The 21037-nt window shown below is 44.9% G+C and overlaps 1 protein-coding gene across 1 annotated transcript; it reads right to left on the reverse strand.

Annotated features, from left to right (window-relative positions):
- Positions 1–7212: 7212 nt before the first annotated feature.
- Positions 7213–20324, reverse strand: LOC141097723 (nicotinamide N-methyltransferase-like). Its single transcript, XM_073585097.1, has 3 exons — positions 20136–20324; positions 9331–9538; positions 7213–8454 (listed from the first exon to the last, which is right to left on the reverse strand). The coding sequence occupies exons 1-3, from the start codon at positions 20284–20286 to the stop codon at positions 8025–8027; spliced, it is 789 nt and encodes a 262-aa protein (XP_073441198.1). The 5' UTR covers positions 20287–20324; the 3' UTR covers positions 7213–8024.
- Between the last annotated feature and the right edge of the window lie 713 nt (positions 20325–21037).

Genomic DNA, 21037 nt, shown 5'->3' on the forward strand with positions numbered 1-21037 from the left:
TTGTTAGTTACACAAAAAGCATATACAGCTGTACACTTCTGATACAGTTCCGTATATCTGCTTGTTGGATTACGGTCAAATACATACTGTGAGAGCGTCTGTGACTCACAAAAAATATACGTAGATTTAATTTTTTTAATACACCTTACACAGCTGGACGCTCCTCATACAGTACATCTGAGTAGCACACCACCAGCAGCAAATGTTGAGGTGTCGTCGCAAGGCCAAAGCAGTCAGGGAAGCACAATGTTATTGATACGAAAGACTGAATCTAGGCCTCAGCAAGACCACCAACACCATCATCATCACCAACCCTCTCTCAGTCCGCCATGTCCACCGCTAGTTCCACCATATGCTGCTCTCAAGTCCTGCTCACCCTACCAGAGATTCTCAGTAGGACAAGAAAGTACTTATCCTCTCATCCGCGTACACTTTGTTTGAACACCTACATTGCCAAACTAATCTCATTAGAGATGATGCCCTACCGTTTGGTTGAAAGCGAAGCTTTCCGTGACCTCATGGCCTACACTGTCCCATGCTATGACCTACCCAGTCGGCACTTCTTTTCTCAAAAAGCCATCCCTGCCCTCCACCGGCATGTGAAAGACCGAATTGTCCATGCACTAAAACAGTCAGTGAGTGGAAAGGTGCCCCTCACAACAGATGCATGGACCAGTAGGCATGGCCAGGGCCATTACGTGTCCATCACTGCGCAATAGGTTAATGTGCTGGATGCAGGCTCCACTGGGGACAGCAGCAGTGGAACAGTGCTGCCTAGCCCATGGTATAGGAAACAGTTGGCTGTAGGCTTTCGATCCTCCTCCTCTATCAGCGAAAGTTCATCCACAGAGCGCAGTCACACGAGCACTCCATCCGCAGCTGGCAGTATTGCACACGAGGTGTCCCACTATCGAACAGCTAGTGGTAAGCGTCAGCAGGCTATGTTAAAGATGATGTCTTTGGGCGACAACAGACACACCATGGAGGTACTGGCCAACTACTTGCAGCGACAAACTATTGACACCCCTGCAATTCTGTCAGATAATACTCAGTTTCTTCCTGAAAATGATTGCAAGCACAAATTCTTTGGTATTATTATCTTCATTTAATTTGTCTTAAATGAAAAAAACACAAAAGAGAATGAAGCAAAAAGCAAAACATTGATCATTTCACACAAAACTCCAAAAATGGGCAAGACAAAAGTATTGGCACCCTCAGCCTAATACTTGGTTGCACAACCTTTAGCCAAAATAACTGCGACCAACCGCTTCCGGTAAACATCAATGAGTTTCTTACAATGCTCTGCTGGAATTTTAGACCATTCTTCTTTGGCAAACTGCTCCAGGTCCTCGATATTAGAAGGGTGCCTTCTCCAAACTGCCATTTTTAGATCTCTCCACAGGTGTTCTATGGGATTCAGGTCTGGACTCATTGCTGGCCACCTTAGAAGTCTCCAGTGCTTTCTCTCAAACCATTTTCTAGTGCTTTTTGAAGTGTGTTTTGCGTCATTGTCCTGCTGGAAGACCCATGACCTCTGAGAGAGACCCAGCTTTCTCACACTGGGCCCTACATTATGCTGCAAAATTTGTTGGTAGTCTTCTGACTTCATAAAGCCATGCACACGGTCAAGCAGTCCAGTGCCAGAGGCAGCAAAGCAACTCCAAAACTTCAGGGAACCTCTGCCATGTTTGACTGTAGGGACTGTGTTCTTTTCTTTGAATGCCTCTTTTTTTCTCCTGTAAACTCTATGTTGATGCCTTTGCCCAAAAAGCTCTACTTTTGTCATCTGACCAGGGAACATTCTTCCAAAACGTTTTAGGCTTTTTCAGGTAGGTTTTGGCAAACTCCAGTCTGGCTTTTTTATGTCTCGGGGTAAGAAGTGGGGTCTTCCTGGGTCTCCTACCATACAGTCCCTTTTCATTCAGACGCCGACGGATAGTACGGGTTGACACTGTTGTACCCTCGGACTGCAGGGCAGCTTGAACTTGTTTGGATGTTAGTCGAGGTTCTTTATCCAACATCCGCACAATCTTGCATTGAAATCTCTTGTCAATTTTTCTTTTCCGTCCACATCTAGGGAAGTTACCCACAGTGCCATGGGCTTTAAACTTCTTGATGACACTGCGCACGGTAGACACAGGAACATTCAGGTCTTTGGAGATGGACTTGTAGCCTTGAGATTGCTCATGTTTCCTCACAATTTGGTTTCTCAAGTCCTCAGACAGTTCTTTGGTCTTCTTTCTTTTCTCCATGCTCAATGTGGTATACACAAGGACACAGGACAGAGGTTAAGTCAACTTTAATCCATGTCAACTGGCTGCAAGTGTGATTTAGTTATTGCCAACACCTCTTAGGGTGCCACAGGTAAGTTACAGGTGCTGTTAATTACACAAATTAGAGAAGCATCACATGATTTTTCGAACAGTGCCAATACTTTTGTCCACCCTTTTTTTATGTTTGGTGTGGAATTATATCCAATTTGGCTTAAGGACAATTCTTTTTGTGTGTTTTCATTTAATACAAATTAAATGAAGATAATAATACCAAAGAATTTGTGTTTGCAATCATTTTCAGGAAGAAACTGAGTATTATCTGACAGAATAGCAGGGGTGTCAATACTTTTGGCCACATCTGTATACCTTGTATCTGGTGATACTGTACTCTTTTTATTTTATTGGGTAATCCACACTGAGCCTGTGAGCGTCTGTGTATGACTCATCAAATATATACGGAAATTTACTGTTATCCCTAGACTGTATAGAGCTGTACGCTTCTGATACAGTACCATATAACTGCTTGTATTTTGGGTCAATTTTCTAAAACATGAGGAAGTATGGTGGAAGAGGATGCTGTCGTGGGCATGGGGGGCCACCTGGTACTGATGGTGGTGGTGCATCTGCTGGGAGTGCCAAAAACACAATAGCAGCTAAGGCAGGAGGTGTTGAGCCCGCGTTATGGTGAAGCTGTGGAAGGCCTGTAAGGCTCCGTTTTCTGGGAGTAGGTAGATTGCTTTTAAAGCCGGAGCATCGGGAACTGTTTTTGGCTTACATTGCTGAAACAGCCTCCAGCTCTATTGCCTCCTCTTCAGAAGTTTAAAAAAATGCAAGCACTGAGTCGTAAGTGCAGGCTTCTGGTCAGGAGCAACCACTTTTATTGTGTTCTTCACCAACACCAAAAGTGAAGAATGCGGCAGCACACACTTCAGATTACTCCATGGAGCTCTTTTCACATACCATGCCTGGGTTAATTAAAAATGGGGCCCATCATATACTGGAGCATTCTAAATGGGGCAGATCAGACACTGGAGCATCATCTATGGGGCCCATCATATACTGGAGCATTCCAAATGGAGGACATCTGACACTGGAGCATCATTCATGAGGCCCATCATATACTGGAGCATTCCAAATGGGGCAGATCAGACACTGGAGCAGCATCTATGGGGCACATGATACACTGGAGCATTAGAAATGGGGCCCATTATATATGGATCATTATTGGGGCCCATAAGACACTGGAGCATCATCCATGAGGCCCATCATATACTGGAGCATTCCAAATGAGGGACATCAGACACTGGAGCAGCATTTACGGGGCCCATTATACACTGGAGCATTAGCAATGGAGCCCATTGTATATGGAGCATTATTAGCGCCCATCATACATTGGAGCATCATCCATGAGGCCCATCATGTACTGGTGCATTCCAAATGGGGCAGATCAGACACTGGAGCAGCATCTATGGGGCACATGATACACTGGAGCATTAGAAATGGGGCCCATTATCTATGGAGCATTATTAGGGCCCATAAGACACTGGAGCATCATCCATGAGGCCCATCATATACTGGAGCATTCCAGATTGGGGACATCAGACATTGGAGCAACATTTACGGGGCCCATTATGCACTGGAGCATAAGAAATGGAGCCAATTATATGTGGAGCTTTATTTGGGCTCATAACACACTGGAGCATCGTCCATGGGGACCATCATATACTGTAGCATTATGTGGAGCTCATCATATACTGTATAGAACATTACATGTGGTCAATTATTCTGTATGGAGAAATATATGGGGCTCATTATTCTGTATGGTGCACAATGTGGTGGCCATAATACTGCATGGAGTAATATAGTGTCCTTTTTTGAGCTATTGTACAATTTAAAATAGATCAGTCATGTCATGTAAGCAGTGAAGTATTTGTCATTGAACTATACCAATATTACTGTGCCATATCGGAGCATCATGAGTTGTGTTATGTGTTAAAGGGGCGCACTGACACTCTTTGGCCCAGGGCACACGAAAACCTGGAGCCAGCCCTACCCCCCTCAACTTTAGCCTAATAACCCCCTGTTTTCAATGCATAACTATTATTATGAAGTAAATTAAGGTTGACAAGCTTCAGTAATAAGAATTGATGTTTTTGGCATTGAAATGGGCACTGTAGGTGTGTTTACTGTCCTCCACTCCCTGACGACTTTGCTTCCCCATTGACTTGCATTGGGTTTCGTGTTTCAGTCGGCCTCCGACTTTTCCCTATAGTAGGCCGATTTCGTTCTACCCGACTTTTGAGAAAGTCGGGTTTCATGAAACCCGACTCGACCCTAAAAAAGGCAAAGTCGCTTATCTCTACCCACAACCCAAAACAACTGTTCTGAACATTTAAGTCTCTCCTCCGCCCATGACTGCCACCTCCAACTCCCCTCATCTCTGCCACCTACTTCAAAAACATGATCGACCAAACAAGTCAAACCTTTACTGTTCCACCACCCCAACCACTCCACATACCAGACCTCTGCCCTTCCCTAATAACCTCCCTCTCCAACATCACTGAAGGAGAGCTTACTCATCTCCATTCCAAATCACACCTCACCACCTGTGAACTTGACCCCCTCCCTTCCCACCTGCTCCCCAACCTCACTAACACGCTCATCCCAGCCCTAACTCATCTCTTCAACCTATCGCTATCTTCTGGTACCTTCCCCTCTGCCTTCAAATATGCCACCATGACACCCATCCTCAAAAAAACAAACCTTGACCCAACTCCTATGCCCAGCTATCGCCCAATATTACTGCTCCCGTTTGCTTCCAAACTCCTTGAACAGCATGTCCATGCTCAACTTTCCTCTCACCTCTCATCTATCTCACTCCTTGCCATTCTCCAATCTGGTTTCTGCCCCCACCACTCCACTGAAACTACCCTAACCAAAATTACTTACTCACAGCCAAAACTAACAGATAGTTCTCCGTCCTCCTCCTTCTCGACCTGTCCTCTGCCTTCGACACAGTCGACCACTGCCTACTGCTACAGATTCTTTCTTCACTTGGCATCAAAGACCTTGCCCTATCCTGGATTGCCTCATACCTTTCTGACCACACATTCCCACTCCCACACTACCTCCTCATCCTGCCCTCTCTCTGTTGGAGTCCCCCAAGACTCTGTCCTGGGGCCCCTTTTTTTCCATCTATACCCTTGGCCTAGGACAACTCATAAAGTCCCATGGCTTCCTGTACCACCTGTATGCGGGCGACACTCAGATCTACCTCTCTGGCCCAGATGTCACCTCTCTGTTGTCCCAAATCCCAGAGTGTCTACCAGCCATATCCTCCTTTTTCACCTTTCGCTTCCTATAACTCAATGTAGACAAAACTGAACTCATCATCTTTCCTCCATCTCACATATCTTCCCTACCCGATCGATCTATTATTGTAAACGGCATCACGCTCTCTCCCGCATCTGAAATCCGCTGCCTTGGAGTAACTCTCAACTCTGCCCTGTCCTTCAAACCACATGTCCAAACTCTTGCCACATCCTGTCTCCTCCAACTCAAAAATATTTCCAGAATCCATCCCTTCCTCAGCCCTCAATCTACATTCCCTTATCTCTCGCCTTAACTACTGCAACACTCTCCTCTGGTGCCTCCCTGCTAACTCTGTTGCACCACTCCAGTCTGTCCTCAACTCTGCTGCCCGACTAATCCACCTTTCTTCTTGCTACTCCCCTGTCTCTACCCTCTGCAAATCCCTCCACTGGCTCCCAATTCCCCAACGAATCCAGTTCAAACTACTAACACTGACCTACAAAGCCATTTAGAAACAACAATACTGTGTTAACTCAGGAAGAGTTCAGAAATCAAGATTTTGTGGAATAACCGTGATATTTAATCACAGCTTTCATGCGTCTTGGCATGCTTTCCACCAGTCTTACACGCTGCTCCTGGCTCAAAAATTTGAGCAGTTCTTCTTTGATGGCTTGTGACCATCCTTCATCCTCTTGATTACATTCCAGAGGTTTTCAGTGGGGTTCAGGCCTGGAGATTGGGCTGGCCATGACAGGGTTTTGATGTGGTGGTCTCTTAATTTTTGCCAGAGCTGTAGGTGTTTGGTGGTGGCTTTTCTTAAGGAGTCCTTCCGAGGGTCTATAAGGGTCAGTCGATGTGGAGCGGGGGCGCCAATTCGCTACCCAGTTTCCCAACCTCTTCTGTAAAGAAGGATATCTATATAGGGCCAGGCATCATCTATCTTCCCTAGAAATTCCTCTGTATTTTGTACCTACTTGGCACTAAATCAATACGTCATGTTTGAATCTTGGTGATTCAAGTTGGACGACATCATGATCATCAGACCCCCATTACTCCTTTTCATGGAAAAGATTTTTGGTCATTTTTGTTATAGTTGAATGATACTTTTAAATTTATTAATAAAAGTTAATTATTAGGGGGTTTCTTGTTCTTTTTGGTTCTCTGTTTTGATAAAGACCCCGGTATATTGAATTGGTTCTTAAAAGTCACATGAGACAGCAGATGCCCGGAGCAATGATGGAAATGGCAGAAGACAGTGATGAGTAAATATTTTAATTAGAAATGAATGAAGAATTTGAAAATTGAATTTGCTGAGTTTGGCAATTTTTCTCTAAAAATTTGATTTGCGGTGAATAAATCTCAGTATTGCAAAGGAGAGAAAGCGAGAACACACTAAAACATCACATATAGGGATGAGCAAGTAGTGAAGTATTCGGAATCGCTGTACTCGTTATGAGTACCTCCTAACACTCGGGTACTCGTAACGAGTAGCAAGTCCAATGTAAGTCTATGGGAAATACAAGTAATGGGCTGTGTGTGTGTGCTGGGCTGGGCGGGGACTGTGCAAAGTTACAAAGTTTCTTATTTTTATGTTTCCTATTAACTAATGAAAATAAAAAGTTAAATCTACGGTTACCATTTAAGTTTATTACATTTTTCAAACAAAAGCAAATAGGTAATAGAACAGCAATGAGAAAGCAGATGATCCAGCCAGGTCTCAGCATAGGTCTACAGTACTTCTTAAGATCTAGAACACTAATTTAACAAGATAGCTCCTTGAAAGATATTTATATATAAGATAATTTATGGGATAAACATTACACATTGCATTTTTATTGAAGATTCAACAGTTATATAATTGTATAATAATTAAATTACTGGAGATTTCATGGATCATTTTCCTGCCCTGCTATATATGACTAAGGAGCAAACAGTTCATAAAAGAAATGATGGTTTATTCACAATCTCAAAGCGTTTCGGAGTACAAGACTTCTTCCTTGTCTTGTACTTCGAAACGCAGTTGAGATTGTGAATAAACCATCATCTCTTTAATGAACTGTTTGCTCCTTAGTCATATATAGCAGTGCTGGAAAATAATCCACAAAATCTCCAGTAATTTAATTACGTTTGACTTGTGGATCTGCGGCAGCTGACTGATGATTCTATGTGCCATTATTTCTCATATATCATTTGAGTGTGATCTGACTACTTTCTTTAACTTATCACATCGGATAAGACCCTATTCTGCACTTCTTTCTCCTATATTGTGAATCATTAATTATATAATAATAGCATGTACTAGATACAAATTACAGAAATTATGCCAATTGTGGAAATTAATATTATTCTCAACACAAAGCCCTGCTATATTATATTATTTTTTAAAGACATATATCAATCTTGACATATGAATTACAATGCTAGTTTTCTTTACAGTAATTAGAGCTCCTTCTCTTTGTGAGCTACAATGAATAGCACATTCTTATAGTCAGTAAGGTCACTCACAACCGTTCTTTTCTTAACCTTACAGGTATCAATTATAAATCCTGCATCAACAAGAGTTTTCCTGACACAATCCTCATCATAGCTAAGAAGATGAATCTTGTCTTTCCCAACTGTTACATATGTAGCCTCTATAAATCCAAATAATATAATTTGTCCTCCAGGTTTCAGTAACCTTGAGAACTTCCTGAGATATCTCAAGTAATCATCTTGATTTCTGCAAATAAAATCTAGAAGCAAAGCACTGATGATACAATCTGCTGGTGGTAAGACCATTGGTTCCATTATATTTTCTTTCTCGAGGTCACATTTCACAATATGTTGGAGGGCTAATTTCACCTTTCCTTCTTTGTCCTGTAATAGATCACTGAAAAAGATTTGCAAAATGATTTAAGTGATTGTCCTACATACAGTACTAAATAGGATGGAATTAGAGCATAGAGCTTAGCGCAGGAAAATGGATACATCTCGTCTTTGAGACTAGAAATGAGCTAATCGATCTGCAAAGAATTGAGTTTGAGGCCGAGGTCACACTAGTGAATAACACGGACGAGTGCTATGCGACAAAACATCGCATAGCACTCGAACCAGTGTTACTCTATGGACCAACTCAAATCTGTGATTTTTTTTCTCAGGCCGAATCGGCATGTGAGAACAATATCAGCATGCTGCAATTAGCACCAAGAATCGGTGAGTCTCTGCTAACTCGCACCCATATAAGTCTACGTGTGCAAGTGACTCAGAGCACAGCACTCGGATATGGAGGAGATGGAGAAATTAGTTTCTCTGCATCCTCCACAGCTGTGCTCCGATCCTCTCCATGTAAGAGGCTCAGAGCACAGTAGCATGACACTCGGCTCCTGCTCGCAGCAGAGCAGGAGCTGAGGGCCATTAGCATATCTCATCCAATGCACTCGCATCGGAAGCCATACGCTAGTGTGACCCCGGTCTGAGTCAAATTTCCTAAAATTCATGATTCCAAGCAAATGCAAGCACCTTGATGTTCGATTCATGAGGATGGGCAAAAAAAATTTACAAACTGGTGAAGGCTCTGTGAATGTTCTAATGCTCCTGACAGGGCTACTAACTTTTGGTCCTTGCAACATCCACCTTATTTCTTTTTCATGGCATGGCATGAAAAAGAAAAAAATTCACAGAGAGAAAATAAATATCTGCAAAGTGTCGCTCCCTTGTACCTGCCTCATAAAGCTTGTGCCTTCTAAATTTTGAGTAATCAACTCACCTGATTCCTTTATGGTCTGCATGATGTTTCGCAGCATGTCCCCAATCAAATGCTCCTGTACGTGAGTCCACCCATCTTTTCAGCTCCATGATGCATCTGTCTCTCATCTTCAGCACTATGATGTGTTTGAAAAATTCACAGGCTGTAAACAGATGATGAACCACGGCACCAACACTTAGGTCAATCAACAGTTCTCCTTTAACGTGACCTGTAGAAAAATTATAAATGTATAAAACAAATGCATGACGAATTGAGATGCCTCCAAAACAGGATTTACCATTGTCTAAATTCACTTTTTCAAGTAAAAATTAGATCTGTTAACACTGAACGTAAAGATAAAAATGTAATAATTCCATTGAGGAATCAATTCCATCGATGGGGTGGCAGTGAAGAGATGTAGACACACTGAACAAAGCTGCCCTGTGTTACTAGTAGCTGTGCTTCAGGGGATGCTTGTTTTTAGACCCCCCCCCCATCAATCTCATTTTGATAACCTATCCTAAGAAAAGGTCACTAATAGTTTCTGCCAGGTCAAGATCTACAAGACCATTTCAACCATAGCTGAAACAGCTATAGCCATCTCAGTCACTCATGTACCACTCAAATGGTTGGGGCTACAGAATCCGGCAAACAAGCTACTAAAGAAATGATTGAGAGTTATGAGAAAACCACAGAACTACAAGCTACATTGATTCCATAACTCTGAAGTAACAGAAGCAGTTCAGCATGTGCAATGTTTTTGTGCCTAAGCATACACTGATGAGTCATATATTGCCATATAACAGCAGCTTCTAAAATTATTTCACCCACAATTGATGTTTCAGATTAACCTTTTTTCATCCTCAGCATGTTTTCTGGAAATTAGAGAAGTAAAACAATGAATCTGGTAACCAAGGGACCTAATATTCTTCAACATCTTCAAGGACCATAGCTTTGAGGAACCTGCGGATGGACATTCTTACTTTTTCTGATCACCAAAACCCCCAAAACACAAATGTGTCCTGTGACGGATCACACAGAAGAAGGGGTGTGTTGAATTCATTCACCTCTGGGGAGGGATCGGCTCTCTGGCACCACCACTTGCCCCAGGTCAGTCAGGGAACTGCACCAAGTGCAAATAGTCGCCGGAAAGGTTTCCCTTATAAGTACGAATTATTGAGGCGCTCCCAGTGAGGGGGGATATACATCACCAGTCCAGGCTGGAGATATATACTGTATATATCAACCTCCCGGACGCCACTGTCAGGGATCCTCACTAACACAGTATAGTATGCTGCCACCAGTTCCTCATTTGATTTAAGCCTCGTCCAACAGCAGGCTTATTTCAGGTCAGAAACCAACCCGTGTAGCGTATAATAACCAACGGAGCATGCAGACATGGGGATTCGTGTATGGAGATAAAAAAGCAGTCCAAGATTAATTTTATATTTAATCGCCAAAAAGGCGAACTAGAAATATACAGAATTTAAACACATGGGCCATGCACACAGTGAACAAGCCTGTAGGACAGTGTTCACACCACCAAAAGACTGAAACTCTGAAAAACACAGTATAACAAACGTATAAAAATACTCTGTTGTAACAGTAACAGTAAACAGCAAGTGCTAGTAAAAAGATGATAACAAAACAGGGTATTTGGTTGATACTTTTTATTGCAAAAAACGTATACTAAGCCGCTCTACCAAACGTCAAAGTACCAAATACCCTGTTTTGTTATCATCTTTTTACTAGCACTTGCTGTTTACGGCTACTTTTTTACAACAGAGTAGTTTTATGCGTTTGTTATACTGTGTTTTTCTGTTTACTAGAAATACACAGGTATATATATACAGAACAATATACAAATATACAGTCAAGGGTGTAGTACAAGGGTAGGGTTTAGATAGGTTACAATTACTGTGTTATGTAGCATGTAACAACAGAGAGGTGCTGATGGATCACAGGTACAAATCTTAGTTACAAGATTCCCCTGGCCGCGTCAGCTAACAGTTTTCTACTGGCAAGAGGACCAAGTCCAAAATGAGAGGCTGCCCAATATCTCCTAGGCTGCTCCCTCCCACATTCTGCACCCACCCCTGGGCAGGGCAGCCTCCCTCCTCCGATATCTGAGAGCATGATTTTCCAGCCAGAGCCGAAGATGGCCAATAACTTTCCGCCCGCACTTCCAAATGGGTCGGTGGTGCCGACACTGGGTTCCGCTGGATTTTATCTGTGTAGGGAGACCAACTATGGCTACTGTATTTAATGCCTGGTAGCTATGCTTTATAACTCCACAATGCAGGGTTCTAGAGGTGGCTAAATGGTATAGGTGTGTGAGGAAAGGAATGCCGATTACGATTATGTGCTCAGCTAGGTTGAGAGATATTGCATTCTTTTATTATAGGTAATTTTCTAGATTCCATGTCTCAGAGCCTTGCACTGGTTAGCCTGGGATCTGTTGTGCCATGATGTCAGCCTGAATGAACAAAGGGAGCCAGTTGGCTGTAGCTGCACAAGAGTTCGCACACTTGTGGTAATTGCTGGGGACATTTTGTCTATGCCTGTTGGCCCCCCCTGGAGAGAGGCTTCAAAACACTTCTTGCTAAAGTCAAGTAAAGAAAAGTATTGTTCCTGGGGAATCCCAAGGGTGAGGGGGCTGAGTTTGGGAGCAAGTATTTTGGGCCACAGCATCTGACAGAAAATTCCTTCAGATAGAGAAATGATATCAAGTAGATATCATTTAGGTTAGTTTCACATTTGTGGTTGAATTCGCAGCGTATATTCCACAACCTCAAACACATGAAAAACCGCAGGCAAATGCATACAGATGCAGCAGTTTTTAGACGCATCAGCTTACACATACGGAAAAAAAATGCAGCGTTTGCATGCTTTTGCATGCATTTAGCATGCATTTGCGCGTAAGGTGGAAAATTTTCCAGGAGAAAAATCTAGATAAACAGACACCACCAATGGGACACCAATGGGCGTGTCTTATGGGATATCTTTATATAGACCCTTGGACAGCTGGAAACTTCAGATTTTGCTCCTTTATCCTGCGGCACGATGGATTTTTGCATGGAGAGCTTTTACTTCAAACTCGATTTGGATATAAAGCTGTTTCTTGCCTTTGCGTTTGCTTGTAAGCAACAAAGAAACAGAGAGAGATGAGAAGATGATGTCGGCGTTTTTGGAGACACCCCATTATTGAAGTCCGGGAGAGCCGTGGAGCCTATCACACCTTATACAGCGAGTTCAATGCCAACCTGGAGAAATTTGCGGAATATGCCAGGATGTCTCAAGAGACCTTCCAGGATTTACTTGGTCGTGTCCAAGGAGCCATCAGGAGACAGGACACCAAGGTCCGTAGAGCGATTCCAGATGAGGAACGTCTCCTGGTCACATTAAGGTACCTAATATTTCAAAACAAACACCTGTCATAATTATTATTGCCCTGACTTGTACTAATTGTTTTTTCCTTTATCTGTTTAGCTAAACCCCATCATATCATAATTCTAAATTTTTTTCTTTCTCTTTTTGGCAGATTCCTGGCTACCGGAGAGAGCTTATCATCACTCCATTTTCAGTACTGTCTAAGAATTTCCACCCTGTCTGGAATAATTGTGGACACCTGCTGGGCTTTGTGGAACATTCTCCGGGATGAATTTATCTCCCTACCCACCACGGAAGTGTGGCTGGAAATTGCCGAAAATTTCTGTCCAGTATGTAATTTCCCCAACTGTTTGGGAGCAGTGGATGGAAAACACATTCGTATTACCAAACCTGCCAGAAGTGGATCTGAGTACTTCAACTACAAGAAATATTTTTCTGTAGTGCTCATGGCGATTGCAGATGCGGACTGTCGTTTTATCCCCGTGGACATTGGAGCTTTTGGCCGTGGCAATGACTCCCAGACTTTTAAAAACTCTGATATGGGCCAACACTTGTATGGAAAAAATTTTAATTTCCACCTGCCATGACCTCTTCCCAACACTCAAGGCCCGCCAATGTAATTTTTTATGGTTGGGGATGAGTCCTTTCAGATGTGTGAAAGCCTACTGAAACCTTACTCCAGTCGGGATTTGAACCACACAAAAAAATTTTTTAACTACAGTGTACCTTTGGGATTCTTGTCTCCAAATGGCGCATTCTTGGAACTGCCATTAATCTAAAAATGGAGACAGTCGATGAGGTGGTCAAAGCCTGTGTGGTTCTGCATAACTACATAATGGCTAAAGAGCGACCCAACACTGAATTTGATGAACCTGTTTCAAACCCACTGCCAGATTATCATCATCACCCTCTGCGGTCAACAGTTGAAGTTGCCCAAATGAGGGACCAATTTGCTGCCTACTTTGTTTCTGATATGGGCCGTGTGGCATGGCAAGATGAAATGGTTTAATAAAATGTTCTGTTGTGTTTGTGCCTGTATCAGTAATGTTTAAAATGTTCCTAATGTTTGGAACCTGTATCGATACCTGTACCGAGTCTCCTATTGCTTTCCTCTCAAATCCACTTATGATATCAGTGCTATGGTAGGTGACGTCATTCGATCCAGCATCTCTTCTGCAGTATCTATTGGATGCAGACTGAAGAGATGATGGATGTAATACAAAGCATATCTATACTCACCAGGCCAGGTGTCAGAAATAGTTAATTCAGGATGCTGGGTTTTGTGCATCCTGAATTCACTATTTCTGGCACCTGGCCAGGTGAGTATAGATATGCCTTGTATTACCTCCATCGTCACTTCAGTCTGCGTCCAATAGATTTTATGCAGACTGAAAGAGATGCTGGAGAAAATACAAGTCATATTTGTTTTTGACAACTCATAGCTCCATGACAAACACAAGAAGCAAAGCTGCAGTGTTCAAGTTGTGTCACTCCTGGAGCTATGTGGTGTCAAATACACAAAGTGTACAGAGCAGTGTGTTTAGTCGGTGCATGGTGTGTGTTGCCGGCGACGAAATACAAAAAGAACCAATCAGTAGTGGGGGCAAAAAAACTCAAATTTATTTACAAAAAAAAAAATTAACTGCGGCGACTTGGGGTAAAGTGACGGAACTGGGGAGTGTTGAGCTGGGACGGCTGACTGGGTAAAGATGACACAGGGGTTGCTGGGGAAGGGGCGCTGAAACTAGTGGGGTCAGGGAAGTCAGGGATGGGAATGGAGGCATGGGATGGGAGAGACACACTGGAAGGTAGAGACAAACCGGACATCACAGACATATTGGAAGGTGAGGGGGAGGGAATGTGAGTCCGTTGTTTTTTTTTTCTCTGTCCTGTGTTCTGTGGTTCTGTCTTCTAGGGAGTGTTGGCCTTGTTTCTTGTGGCAGCATGGTGCAGGAGGATGGCCTGGCAGGTTCCTGGTGCTGCTGCTGTGGCCTGGTGCTGGTGGACATCCTGGCAGGATCCTGGTGCTGCTGCTGCTGCGGCCTGGTGATGGTGGACGGCCTGCCAGGGTCCAGTTGCTGCTGCTGCATGTTGGTGGTAGTGGTGGAGCAGGTCCAAGCAGGAGCAGCACTCTGCATGGTGGTGGCAGTGGAATGTGCAGCAGCACTCGGCATGGTGGTGGCGCTGTAGTGTTGTCCGGCAGTGCTTGGAATTGTGGTGGCAGTGCAGTGGTATGCAGCAGAACTCGGCATTGAGGTCAAGCGTGTCAGTGTTGGCACAGGTGGAAATGCCGCCACTGACTGCTGCAAGTACTGAGTCTGCTGCATAGCCTGCATGTAAGAAGCATTGCAGGCCTGCATGACATTCAGCTAGAGATCAGGAGTAAGGTGTTCCGACATGCTCTGTTCTATCTGATTAAAAAAATGATGTGCTGGCCTCTGGAGGTCGGCTTTCAGATGGTAAAGGCTTCAGTTGACATGCTGGATAAGTGTCTTCATACAGTATGGTTGAAACCACTTTCCAGACTGTCTCCCATTGCCTTGAGGCCATCATGGAAGATCGAGCTCAAGTGCATGAACTCGGGCATGAGTGTCCAGTCCGAGGCCTTCTGCCGCTGGTGGGAATATCCAGAAAAATCAATGGCAGAGACCTGGGACAGGGGAACACCTGTTGGACCAGCTTCCTGGTCTCCAGTCTTTGTTGCTGGCCCACTTGCTGCTTCGCTGGTGGATGGCTGGGATGGGTCTGTGGCTGTTCGATGAAGGGCTGCTCCTGAACCAGACTCAAGGGTGGAATAGAAAAATACAGATTAGGCAATATGACACAATCCAATACACCACAAAAATACTTACGCTCTCTGGGAAAGGACCAGTCTCAAAAATGAATTGGATGAATGGCAGAATACTGAATGACTGTTATGTATCTCAATGTGGGTGGCCTTGAGATGGAGACTTATGTGTGTGTTGATCAGCAGTGATACTGATGAGGTGCTGTTTCAATGTGTTTTGGAAGTCTCTAGGTGACTGGAGAGTCGGGAGGGACCAGTTACCTACAAATCCACTCAGGGGTGTGGTTAAGAACACTATTGTAAAGTGTGTATGAATGGTTCTGTTAGGCATCCGATTTCTGTCGCTGCACTGAGAGAATCCCGAGCCTTACTTCCAGCAGTCTCCTATTCCTCTCCAGCCGCAGAGGAGGTTGCTCAGCAAACTCGTCGGTCCAGGCGCTCTGCCCAGACCAGCTCCGTGGGTTTGCTTGCTGCTGCCACCTCTGGCGCAGCTATGACAATATATGCTGCTCAGCAGCGAGATTCTCCAGGGACTAAGTCCCCATGTCGGGCCACTGAGCATGCCCGTGGAGTGATCTCCCATTGGAGATCGAAGGTCATGTGCTCAGGTCCTGCTCCTGTTTGGATTGGCCCATCCGAGAAGCCAGGAAGGTCCCGGACGCTCACGGTTATAAAAGGTTCGCATGGCCGCTTGGCCATGCGCTAGGATAAGACTGTATTTACAGACTATGTGGAGTGAGTGATGTATGCACGCATGAATGTCTCTGTTGAATGACTCATTAAGAAACCCCTACCCTTGGTACGCATGTGTTGTGCAGCTTAGCCTGCTAGCGCCCAGGCTGAGGCGTAGGTAGGACAGAGGTTGAGTCAGGCATCAGTCCTCACCAGGGACTTGCATGCCTCAGTGCACGTGCTCCATAGCCAGCGTCTATAGCGGCGTTCGCGGCAGCGACGCCGCGCGCTCAGTGGGCCTAGAAGGACTCTAACCCCATGTCCTTGGGGTAGAGTTCTGTGGCCGTACACTGTGCACTCTTTTGGCCGGGCTCTGTGAGCTTAACAGGCTCCGGCATCTACGTTCAGCGGTTGTGCGGCTCTGTGCATTAACAGAGGTCGCCCCTGTTCCCATTGGGTGACGTAACCCACGTGTGACTGGTTTCACACCGCTTATTTCTTCTGCCATTACTTAGCAACAGTGTACCACCTCTGCACGGTGGACCCCGGGCTGCGAACCCACCTAATATTATTTTATAATTTGGTGTGTTCCGCCAGCCCTAACATTATCCTAGCGCCAGGGTCTGGCTAATAATGGCGGACGAACAATGACTGCATAGATACATCCAGCAGCTGGAGGGTAGCTTGGCAGCGCTAGATCGTTCCACCTCAGCTGTGGATGTTACTTCAGTCGCTGTTCAAGCAGCTGTAGAGGCTGTCGCCCGTGTCTCCATGGCTAGTCCTGCCCCGACTTTGTCTCGCCTCCCGCTGCCCAAAAAGTTTGAGGGTGATAGTGCTTCATGCAGGGGTTTCGTGAGTCAGTGCTCCATTCACCTGGAGTTGCTGGCCACACGATTTCCCTCTGAGCGGGCCAAGGTGGGATTTATCATCTCCCTTCTGTCGGGCAGGGCCTTGGAGTGGGCCACCCCGCTGTGGGAGCGTGGGGATCCCCTGGTACAGAGTGCCACCCATTTTCTGGTCACTTTGAAGCAGGTGTTCCTGGGGCCTCGGGTCACGCACGACACCGCACTGCAATTGTTGGCCCTAACCAAGGGTTCGTCTCTGGTCAGTCAGTATGCCATCCTCTTCAGAACTCTGGCCTCAGAACTTGAGTGGCCGGATAAGGTTCTCTTACCCATTTTCTGGAGAGGCCTTGCTGATCATGTCAAAGACGCCCTGGCCACTAGGGAGGTGCCCACCACCTTGGAAGAGCTCATTATGGTCTCCACCCGGATTAATATTCGCTTCACTGAGCGAGGGCTGGAGCGCTCCAAGTCCCGCAAACAATATAGATTGGCTCCAATCTTTGTTAGACCGCTGGAACCCCTCAGTCAGCCGCCTGAGCCTCCAGAGGCCATGGAGGTGTCTCGCACGGGGTCCAGGACCCGGTCCACGCGGGTACCTTCTGTTTGCTTCCATTGTCGGCAGACTGGGCACCTAGTTAACCAGTGCCCACAGTGTCCGGGAAACGCTCCCGTCTAGTAGTGATCGGAGGTGGCCTACTAGACACAGCGACTTTCTCCTCCAAGCTCTTGTTTAAAGGGGCATTAGAATTTAATTCTTCCACTCTGGTGGTGGAGGTTTGTGTGGACTTTGGAGCGGAGGGCAATTTCATGTCATCTGCCTTCGCCCTACAACACACAATCCCCCTGGTCCTGCTACCTCAGCCAGTCACTATCAGAGTGGTGAATGGTGCGACACTTCCATCCCAAATCACCCACCAGACGGCTCCACTGAGACTCTCACTGTCTCCTTCCCATCAGGAGATGCTGTCTCTTCTGGTCATGCCCGATGATATCGACCAGGTCCTCCTAGGAGTTCCCTGGTTACGAGCTCACTCTCCTCACATAGAGTGGTCCTCGGGAAAAATCCTCAGTTGGAGCAAGTCCTGCGAGGGTAGGTGTTTGAGGGACTGCGTACAGGTCGCTACCTCTGAGGTTCCCGCAGATCTCTCCTCGCTTCCCAAGCCTTACCAGCAGTATGTAGACGTTTTCTCCAAGAAGGCGGCTGAGACCCTTCCGCCGCACCGCCCTTACGACTGTCCTATTGACCTCTTGCCTGGTGCTGAGCCTCCCTGGGGTCTAGTCTACCCCCTATCTCTCCCAGAGACAGAAGCCATGTCTCAGTATATCAGGGAGAATCTGGCAAGAGGATTCATTAGGAAGTTGGTGTCTCCGGCGGAAGCAGGATTCTTTCTTTGAGAATTACGTCCGTGCATCGATTACAGGGGTCTTAACGCCATAACCGTTAAGAACAAGTATCCTCTACCCCTGATATCGAAACTGTTCGATAGGCTACGGGGAGCGAGAGTGTTTACTAAGCTTGATCTGCGAGGAGCCTATAACCTGATTCGCATCCGTGAGGGGGATGAATGGAAGACGGCATTTAACACAAGAGATGGGCACTATAAATACCTGGTGATGCCCTTCGGGCTATGTAATGCACCAGACGTCTTCCAAGACTTTGTGAACTATATCTTCCAGGATATGCTTACCACCTTGGTAGTAGTCTATCTGGACGATATTCTCATTTACTCTCCAGATATTGACTCCCACCGGAGAGATGTTCGCAAAGTTTTCGATCTCCTGCGGGCAAATTCCCTTTACGCCAAGTTGGAGAAATGTGTGTTTGAGCAGGAGTCCTTACCTTTCCTGGGCTATATCATCTCGGCCCAGGGGTTGGCCATGGATCCTGCCAAACTACAGGTGGTGATGGATTGGCAGGAGCCCCATTCTCTCAAAGTGGTGCAGCGCTTTATGGGGTTCATAAATTACTATCGCCAATTCATCCCCCATTTCGCAACTTTGGTAGCGCCCTTGGTAGCCCTCAAAAAGAAGGGAGCAAACCCCAAACTGTGGTCGGAAATTGTCTCCAAAGCCTTCTCCGCAAGACTCTTGGGGGTCAGGATCAGTCCAAAATAGGGACTGGTAGGGACAATATATGATCTGGATAAAGGACGACTGGCACTACCAGAAATGGGTGAGATTGTTCCTTTAGTTTTCTTTGAATTGTCTATTTGGATTGTCCCTGTGCTCCACATGATGTGTATATAATTGGTGGGGCTGAGTTTGTCCAATTGGGACAGTATTGATATAGATTGTCTTCCCATACAGGGGGTTGATGTGCTTGCAGAAAAATATCCTAGACAGGGATGAAAAATGGTTTTATGATATTATTTGATTGTTTGTGCACCGGTGTACTGGTTCACTTTGAATAATGGTGAAAGCCATTTTTTAAGAAAAAACTTAGTAATAAAAGTTAAGTTTTAGAAATTACCAATTTTGCTATATTTTGCTGCATATTATAAATGCTGCAAGAAAAAAAAGAGACAGAAATTAGTACATACTAAATAGAGGAATAAAAGGACAGACATTGGCTTTTATACTCACATTCAAGTTGTGAATCTTCAAAGCTGCAGAGCTTCTATTCTTGCTCCCAGCCTGTAGATTAGTGTCCTGCCAATGCCCACTCCCTCTTTTTATCTATCTTTGTGGGGGGTGGCTAATCAGTGTCTAGACAGGTTTACTCTGGAATAATGCATGCGTTCTAAAATGCTAGCAAACACATGTGCTTGCGAACGCATGCGTTCTCATAGACTGTAATGCATTTTTTCGACGCATTATTTTCGCAAGTGGCTGCATGCATAAGGCGGCGGCAAATTGCCGCTTCCAAAATTGCAACATGTTGCATTAGCCACACCCAGCCGCACAAGCCAAAACGATACATGCGCAGTCAAATGAGGCAAAAAGCATACAAACGCATGTACCTGCGTCCACAATGTTAAAGACGGGAAAACACATCGCATGCAGAAGTATGCGGCAGAAATGCTGCGGAACACAACTGCAAATGTGAAACCAACCTTACCCATATCTCATATGCCTGATTTGTAATTTATCTAAAGTTATCAATAGAAACATAGAAAGATTAACATACATACCATCTGTGAAAGTTTTTATAATATTTTCAATGGGAAATATTAAGGAATCTTCTCGAAAGACCATGTCTTCTTTATCTGAAAAATACTTCTCCAGACCTGCTCTGGAATCAATGCCATCTATATTATAGAACGTATAGTTACTGGAATCCATTATCTTATCTTGTATCACAAACGAGGTGGCTCCTTCTACATCGGTTCTCAAAGCCTTTATATAAGCAGCAGGAATAAATTTACATAGAATCTAATAATGGCTTATCTTGTCATGAGTTTTCAACATCATGAGTAAGTCATGGGAACATATACTAATATAGTAATTTAATAATCTTTATATGAAAAAAAAATTCCAGTAACTTGCCTATTTGTCAGTCTGCAATGGCTCCTCAAAAAGAAGAATTAGTTCTAAGTTGCACTTGGACTTGGACACTGGCAATGGAATAAAATATTTTTAGTATGACTAGTAAGCTAGCACACAATTTATCAGTTAAATTAGAGATGATTGTGTGGCGCCTCTGAGGCTCAGTTGCCACAGAGGTACTGCACCTTCTCCTAAGGTGTGGTGCCCCACCATCCAGGTAAGTTGGACGCTCCTGACCACGCTCCAACACTCGCACCCCACACAATAGAGTAGTTCAGCAAAACCACATTGCGGCTCCTTGCCTAGAGAGAGGCAGAGCACCTTTGGTGGTTCCCTGCTTGGAACACTAAACATGCTGGGAGGTGGGTGGAGTTTAGAACACATAAAAGAGCGGGATGGTTTAGGATTACAGGTCAGTCAAGAGTGGAGTCAGACGGGGAGTCTGAGAGAGGAAGCCACTCGGAGAGGAGTGGGGATCCCTGGAAGAGGGATGGAGGAAGGAATGCTACAGCTGCCTCAGTGATCTGAGCCAGCTGGCACAGGAAAG

The sequence above is a fragment of the Dendrobates tinctorius genome, unplaced genomic scaffold, assembly GCF_039654945.1.
Source record: "Dendrobates tinctorius isolate UK_male_01 unplaced genomic scaffold, ASM3965494v1 ptg000086l, whole genome shotgun sequence".
NCBI lineage: Eukaryota > Metazoa > Chordata > Amphibia > Anura > Dendrobatidae > Dendrobates > Dendrobates tinctorius.

What these genes read in the sequence shown, in the direction of transcription:
- LOC141097723 (XM_073585097.1), bottom strand. Translation starts at nt 20,286, where the DNA reads ATGGATTCCAGTAACTATACGTTCTATAATATAGATGGCATTGATTCC. An exon ending in TATAAAAACTTTCACAGATG is followed by an intron (nt 9,539 to 20,135) that starts GTATGTATGTTA and finishes ATTTTTCTACAG; the next exon opens with GTCACGTTAAAGGAGAACTG. An exon ending in GCAGACCATAAAGGAATCAG is followed by an intron (nt 8,455 to 9,330) that starts GTGAGTTGATTA and finishes AATCTTTTTCAG; the next exon opens with TGATCTATTACAGGACAAAG.